The 8,217-nt window shown below is 45.3% G+C and overlaps 2 protein-coding genes across 2 annotated transcripts in view; both read right to left on the reverse strand.

Annotated features, from left to right (window-relative positions):
• Positions 1-5,751: 5,751 nt before the first annotated feature.
• On the reverse strand, positions 5,752-8,103 carry LOC310820014 (myotubularin-related protein 13-like). The gene is made up of 3 exons (XM_083691476.1): positions 7,787-8,103; positions 7,504-7,635; positions 5,752-7,258 (listed from the first exon to the last, which is right to left on the reverse strand). Exons 1-3 carry the CDS (start codon positions 7,886-7,888, stop codon positions 7,160-7,162), a joined length of 333 nt encoding a protein of 110 aa, XP_083547602.1. The 5' UTR covers positions 7,889-8,103; the 3' UTR covers positions 5,752-7,159.
• An 87-nt stretch (positions 8,104-8,190) lies between these two features.
• The window catches only part of sbf2 (SET binding factor 2), a gene marked incomplete at its 3' end in the record, with an annotated part of 89,338 nt that continues 89,311 nt past the window's right edge, over positions 8,191-8,217 (reverse strand). Inside the window, exon 37 of the mRNA XM_083690854.1 lies at positions 8,191-8,211. Coding sequence (XP_083546980.1) covers positions 8,191-8,211 — 21 coding nt within the window. The remainder of the gene's footprint in view (positions 8,212-8,217) is intronic.

The raw sequence follows: 8,217 nt of genomic DNA on the forward strand, positions 1-8,217 counted from the left end.
GTTTATTATTGCAATATCTATCTAGACTTTTCAGTCTCGGTTCGCAGTGTTTCGCCGACTTTCCAGTCGTCGTTCTCTCTCACTCCTTCGCCGTTCCCAGCCCACCTACTGAAAGAGCAGAGGCACACACATGTTAAGCACTAGTCAACGAGGCTTTATTTGCAACAGGTGTGCAACGAAGCCTCGCCGACACAACCCTGGCCACGGTCCTGTAGCTCCCTCTACAGGCCGAACGCTGCATGTCCCCCCACATTTATTTAATTAATTTGCTCAATTCAAGTCTGTCTCCCTTCCCATGATTGGTTCTTCCTCCTTGAGTGTGAGTGTGTGGTGAATATATTAGTGTCCACTAGGTGTCAACATTGGCATGGATAAGCAGTCTGCAGAGTTAGACTCAACAACTCTGGACAACACCAAACTTCTAAAGGAGCCCAGCTGTCCCCTCACTGTAGCGACTGCACAGAAAGACTGGTTTGTGTTTGTTCAATGGAAGTTGGAAGCATTCCAGCTGTACGTGGTGGTATGCTGGAGAGGCAGCATCGAGGAAGGTGACACCAAGAGACTGAACAAGCTTATTAGGAAAGCTGGTTCTGTCCTCGGTGTCACCCTGGACACTGTGGAGGTGGCCAATAGAAGGATGAGGACCAAACTCCTGGCCATCATGGACAATCCCTCCCATCCCCTACATGTCACTGTGACAGAGCAGAGAAGCTCCTTTAGCAACAGATTACTACAACCACGTTGCACTACGGAGCGCTATAGGAGATCTTTTCTGCCTGCCGCAATAAGACTTAACAACTCCTCCTTCGGCTGGCTTGATTGGGGTGATCAGAGTCAGGCTGGAGGATGTTAAATCATACTAGACTGTTCCTACTGTATATAATGTTTCAGATGTCTATTTTATTCTATTATGCTATTGTCACTTTATTTTGTTGTTGCACTTTATATTGTCATGTGAGCTGCTGTAACGCCTTAATTTCCCCTCGGGGATCAATAAAGTATCTATCTATCTATCTTCTTGTGAATTGGTCGGTGGAAGAGAGACAAGTTGAACTTCCCTATGTCATTAAAGTTGATCCAGTAGGCTAAATGTATATGTTTATGATATTATTTTAATATCAAAAAGATGGGTACATTTGTCTCCATATTAATAACATTACATAGTTGATGCAATAGTTTGATGCAAGGTTCGTTTTATCTCTATGGGCTGCAGAAGAATCTGGCTGATACCAAATTAATGTCCTTGTTATCATTCAAGTCATAAATATCTAGCCTGGATTGAACAATGTCCTTTTATTGCCTCTTGGAAACCAATATTCATTGAGGGATGAGCCGAGAGGAGTACACAGACACCCTCCCAGTCCCTTCCCTCCCTCTGACTGTGGCTCAGCCAGCTCTGGGTCTTCTCTGCCAGCGATTGTCTTTGTCTTAGCCCTGGCAGGGGCTCTGTGATGGGGCTCCGCCATGAACTGGAACCCCTGGGCCATGGTGGGGGTGACTCCGGCAGGGAAAAATGCATGATTTTGGGGGAGAACTCTTTGGGATCTCCCAGGGCTCCATGTGTCCTCCCCCACACCCTGTAAAGGGGGACACTGGGAGTCGGAGACAGCCAGGCGCTGGGCCTGGACACAGCTGGGATGTGAGAAGGACCTCCAGATGCTGCTTGGTTTTTACCGTGGTTCCCTATTCATGTCTGCATCCTTCAGTATCGGTCCTTTATCTGCTTGAGTTATATTTAAACAGGCTCACTGGTAATGAGAATGTTGTTTGGCGGTCCCTGTGTTGTGTGTGCGTGGCCTGTGGAGCAGTGATGAGACCATTACTATATGAACAGGCTGAGGCTGGGCTGATGGATGAGATCAGATGAATTCAGAAGTCTATGTTTTGGGCTGCTGACGGCTACTGTGGCGCCCCGTACTGCCGCTCTGTCTCTTTGTGACAGTTTGTAATGAATGGAATGACTCTCCCGAAAATGACACTTGCATATGAATAACAATAGGAAAATAAGCCTCTTGCTTTCATGTCCAAACAAGTCAAAACTAGGACCTGTCCGTACACTCTCTCACGACCCTCTGAAACCCAAGTGAGGACCCAAGTGTTATCATTCAAACTTTAGAGGCTGGGCTTATTGTTTTCGGCTTCAAACTGAAGAGATTTACTGCATGGTAGCTCCACCAAGTGATCCCAGCAGCTCAAATGCATGATTTCAGTGTCGCCAGCATCCATAAACCAAGGATACATGGACTTGAAACAGTAAAGTTATGATGATGCAGTGTTTATGCTGCAGCCATGGCATGCCAGAGCCAGGACTCTCTCTTACCGTGCCGAGTGTCAAAACAAACAGGATGACGTGACAATAACATCACTGTGCTGTATGTTCCTGGCATACCCCCCCCCCCCCACCGCCCCCCTCCCCTCCTCTGCCCACCGGAGCGTCTCTTCCTTCGTGTCTGGAGGCAGCGGTAACAGAGGGGGACTGTTAAACTATCTCAAACTATCATCTTTGGGCATTCACCACTGCCAGCCAGCCAGCATGCACCAATGAGGGCTTTGACATCATTGGGCAAACAGTGTTGTGGTTTCTGCCATTTTAGGAGAGAGGCATTGGACTGGAACGGCAGGTTCATCCCAAGGCCAAAGGGTCAGGGGCTAGAGATAACAACAGGAAGGCAGGCTGGCATCCACCTACCAGCCTGCCAACTCCTGCCACATGCCAGTCAAGGACATCAAAATGGATAGAGACCTCGATGATACACACGCGTGGGCGGAAAGACAGGCAGATAGAAAGAGACTGATGGGAAGGCACATATAATCCAACTCTCATTGTGAAACTCAAAACTTGAATTTTCATTGACACATCAATCTGGAATGTGGCGCATCAAAAAGATAACCCAACAAATCACACCAGCTCCTTTTAAGGCATTGTTTGTTTGTGTGATTGGCCATCATTCAAATGATATACCTCAAGGCATTGCCTTACACAATGATAGAGTTTGAATCTGATTGCTATGTCCCTGTTGAGCTCAACAGTTTCCATAAACTATCCTCTTTTTTCCCCCATAACAAATGATGACTGATCCAGCAGTATGATTCAAAATGGACAAACACCAATAAGTGTGCAAACATCGTCCTTTAAGAATGCTTAACAACAACAACAGTTTTAGTATGTTGACCTGATGTTTAATTGCTTTTGAATATAAATAGATTTGCTGCTCACATTTCACCAGTTACAAGCTTTACGAGAGGTATATAATATATCCTAGGATCTGTGAAAAATGTGGGCACGTGTTCCTGAGATGTAATTCAGGCTGTTCTCAGTACTCAGAGTTTAGGGAATGGGGGGAGTGCGGGGGGGGATGCTTTATCTCTGTGACTTAATTGTACAAGCCTCTACATTCCAAAAATGTCCAACAGATTCTCATCTAAATAGATCTGAACTGGGAACATTCTTCTGGATGGGTTGGTAATGAATAAATCTCCAGCAGATGCCTTGCTTTCTGGTTGAGATATCTTCCCAGAGTGACCTCACAACTCTGAGCCTTGGTGGACTGGACTGGACTGGACTGGACTGGACTGGACCCAGAGCTGGGTGCTGGGTTGGTAGGAGATACATGACTAGGGTCACTAGCTATACAGGCAGAATGACATCAGTACATGGATGGCCACAGACAAATGGAACCAAGTGGGCCGAGGAAAAGCCAACACTGCAAACTTCTTGTCCTACACCCCTCCCGTCCAATACCACACAGAATTTGACTGCCCCTTAAGACCATAATGACCCTTGGAATCGTGCTCAGTGCTCCAACATTGAGGGGGTGAGGTATTGTGGGGGTCTGGTTAAGCTCACTCTCAATGTTCCATTGATTCTTTAACCCTGCAAACATGACTCCCACAAACCCGAACTGACAAGTCACGGACTGTCTGAGCTGCATACTTGCACAACACATCTCCTCATCCTCACGTCCAGGGAGGAAATAGATGGTGTGGAGACTGGAGTGAGATGAATGCTGAGTGTCCGCAGTGAGAGTGTTGGAGCAGGTGTGTGCCAAGGGCCAAAGCCCCCTGAATCAGAGGGGCTCAGGGAGCCGTCAATTACTGCTGCATGCCTGAGTCACGCTGACATTTCTCACATCGCCAATGTACCCTGGAAATGAAAATAGCCACAGGGACCCTGGGACTTGGGAGACCCATAAAAACGCATTTAACGCCTGCACATTGAATAGGGAGTATTTTTAGGTCGTTTAGACACACAATTAGAACTTTATATTTAGAAATGAATGTCTTGAGATTGAAGCAAGCCCCGGAAGCGTGGCAATAGATTACATGATGATCCGAGTTCATGAGATACTTTGAGCGTTAAGCTTGTGGAAAGGTCTTGATTTCCTCTTTGATTAGAGGCATTACTCTCCTAAACATCCAGTGCTAATTATAGTGAGCTAATGTGGAAAACATTCAGCATGGTCATACAAAACCATCATTCTATCATCCTGTGTTGTATACTCTAGAATGACATATTGGGAAGTAAGCAGCAAGAAGCTTTTTCCTATCATTGTTCAATAAGATCTATTTGGCTCAAGCAGGAGGGGAAAGTTGTGCATGCTCTCTGGTGTCTTGTATCAGACCTGAAGAATCACAGTATTAACAGGCCTAATATCACACTCAGAACATCATCCATTACTAGCTACTCCACTTATGAATGTGGTCGTAACACAGTCCATGTATTACAATCATGGTGAGTCTTGTAAATTGTAATGTCATCAGCCGTCTGTTGAGTGAATATTGAACAACTAACTCTCCTTAGGGGAGCAACATGTCCCAACTGCCTCATTCCTGAGAATCCAGTTAGATCCTCACTTCCGCCGCATCCCACTCCTCATGGGCGGGGGTCCTAATCCCGACCCCCCCCAGGGGGGGGCGGCTAAATACGGAGAGGAGTGCCAGAGAAGCGTATGTCCAGATGTTAGCAGCTCCGCACCTGCTCTCTGTACAAGCCAGCTGGGAGAGTCAGTGTGTGCAGAAGAACACATCCCCCGAGTCTTCATCTCTTCAACTCAGGGCTTTTCCCGCCTTCCTCTGCTGGGACGTGAGGGGGTCTCTCCTGTCTCCAGAACCACAGCAGTGCCTCCCCGTCCCGCCAACCAGGCGCCACTGGCTGTGTTGGGTTTCTTGCCCAATTTGTTACTCATTGTTGTTCAAGTGAAACATCCGCGCCAAGCCTGGCTTTGGCTCTGACCATATGAGCAACTCTGCTGCTCTGGTGTCTGCTTACCTTTCATTGAGAAAAGAGAGCCACCACTTCAGAAATGAAGACAGGTGTTCATCAGAGGCCAAAAGCATCTAATAAGTGGTCTAGGCTGGGCTCAGGTTTATTCTCTGTATCTTGTAACCTTTTGTATGAAAGTAAATCCAGGAAGTGATTTGTGGTGAACTGGCAACACCACAGGAACACAATGGAGTGTGTTGTTAAGTCCTGCTTGTGTATGGCGCCAATGGCTCATTACTATGCTATCATCCCAGTCATCCATGCATTGTGATGAAAGCATGCTAGATCTACGTGAAGTGAAACCAGGTCAAGAGTTAAGGTATGAAATGTAGGTCCTGGTTCACTGAGAGGGGTTGTAAGTGGTCTCTAAAAGTGTATTATGGCAAAATAAAACAAAAATGATCTGTAATTAGTAGGTTCTGCCTATGAAATGTAGCTCTCAAATGTTCGGTCAAATCATCACAAAATAGTAATCAGGCTTTATTCAAGTACTTTTGATTTATTTCCAAAAACATTAGTATCACCACAAAACATGGTACAAAGATACAGTAACAGATAGCTTCTGAAATGACTTTGTTGGTCTTTTTTTGTTTTGCTTTTTCTCAAACTGCATGATGCACAGGGAACAGATGAGACAAAAAATCTTTAAAACAAAACACACTGTCCGACTTATTCACTTAATAAAAGCCCTTAAAAAGACACATAACCTTTCAGAATAATCTGAGAAATATAGTCTAGTCCCCCTTCATTCTCAACATGATGGCTCATAGTCAGTCACACCAAAGACAAGAAACAGATTACTATACTTGCACAAGACAATACATACAAAAAATGCAGAATTGTAAAGTTGGTCTGGTTACAGTTAAAGGTTAGAAAAGCATACACATGTTTTCAATACATATAAAAAGTATGAAATATCACATGAGTATTTACATAAAACATTAAGCCACCACACTTGAACAAAAGGAGTTACTCTTTTAATAAAAAAATAATTTACATCACAGGAACAAAACAAACATTTTATCCAACAGTCAAAAACATTCATATGTTTCAACAAAATAGAGAAGGAACCATCACTTACTTAAATAGAAAATGTCAGGAAAATGTTTTGAGCTTTAGTGTGCAAAGTATTTTTTTTTCTAATTCGCCTTAATAAAGAAAAGGTCATAATTATAAAGTAATGCCTTTTGCTTTGCCGTTTGTCTGTTAGAAAATCTATAGTTCTGTATCGAGTGCATATTATAGAGCTAAGTGCAAACAAATTGCCTCGTCATATTGTGCATTTTTAACCTCTGAGTTTTTGGTGGTTCATACTTTTCGTTATTAAGCAGCAATACCTTTTCCTCATAGTAAAATATCTGATATAAATTCTCTTGTATGCTCTATATTTCGCAATTCTTATATTGAACCCACAGTTTTAAATGGCCAGTGCTATTGCTTTGATCTATTTACAACTCAAATGGGATAAACTTGCCTTTGTAATGCATCCACTCAGACGTCAGCTTACGCCACGTATTCTCTCTATCTAGGTGTTTATTCCTGTAGCAGTGGCAAGGTACTCGGACTAGGACCCAGAGGGAGCTGACAGCAGAGACAATGGAAGATACTCATCACCTCCGACTACAGCAGACCGACAGAGTGAAGACTGCCTGACTGACGTCCTGCATAGTAACAGCAGGACGGGTGGACAGACAGACCGACACGTACATACGCTATCCTCTACTAACAGGCACTTAGTTCTCTATGGTCCTCATTGGAATAACACCACTCCTATGGTGACGATAGAGATGAGCATGGTTGTCTCTGCTCTCAGACACCTGGCCGTCGCTACAGTCAATGTCGATGCTGAGGCCTAGTCTGGCTCGCGTCCTGGCTGCAGGGGTCAGGGTTCGGAGGTCACGCGTCGGAGATGCAGCTCTGGATCTTGTCCATCCATAACTGAGCGCTCTGAGCGTCTGAGGCGCAGAAGTTGTACACTCGCTTGGTGGTCTTCAGCTGGAATGACACAAACCAACACGGTGGTTAGACAAGGGCCGGGGGGGGGGGGGGGGCAGGACACAGGGGGCTGGGGGGGACAGGGTACAGAGACTGCGTCTTCAATGGTACCCTATACAGCGGAGAAACAGAGGCTGTGTTCCAAAATGCATTCTTGCACTCTATCTAGGGCATATCCGTACTTGGTAGACGCTCTAGATAGAGCGCAAGAACGCATTTTGGAACACAGCCAGTGAAACACTTACGTCAAAGAAGGCCTTCTCGCTGATGTGTTTTGGGGCTCCTATGGTGGGGGAGGCCATCAGGACAGACTCCACCTCCGCCAGGTCGATGTGGCCACGGCAGTTAGTGTCCTCGCCCGTGTCATAGTACCTCATCTGGGACGACACATGACACACCACACACAAGCCTTATCAGGAGGATTTACATGACAGCTGCCATAGGAGGAATGACATGACTTACTATAGTATAGTATAGTATTAGTATAAGACTGGCCAGCCTGTGGTAATGTAATGTTGCCCTCCTAACCTGGTGCTTAGTGATGTCCAGAACAAACCAGCGAGGCTTCCATCCTTTCAGCAGCGCTCCTCGTTTATAGAGAATACCCTCGTATGATCTGAAAAACAACATGTGTCATTTAGAACACAAATATTTTTTTTGGAGGGGGGGAAAAGAAGACAATGGCCATTTCTCAATTGTAAGAAACTCGATTCCTCGCGTCCTCTCCTCCGTCCTCCAGGAGAATATCTACGGGGAGGAACCTAGATCCTCTCCTCCGATGTGTTTTGAGCAGGGAGGAGAGGATGCAAGCAATCACGTTTCTAACGATCGAGAAAAGGCCGCTCTCTCTCTACGTTTTGCAACATAATCGGACGAGCCACGCAGCAGTAGCGTTGGCCAGTTTTTATTCGTATTTTTTATTTATTTATCCCTTATTTTACCAGGTAAGTTGACTGAGA

Source organism: Argentina silus (genome assembly GCF_951799395.1).
Source record: "Argentina silus genome assembly, chromosome: 19".
In the NCBI taxonomy this organism is placed as follows: domain Eukaryota; kingdom Metazoa; phylum Chordata; class Actinopteri; order Argentiniformes; family Argentinidae; genus Argentina; species Argentina silus.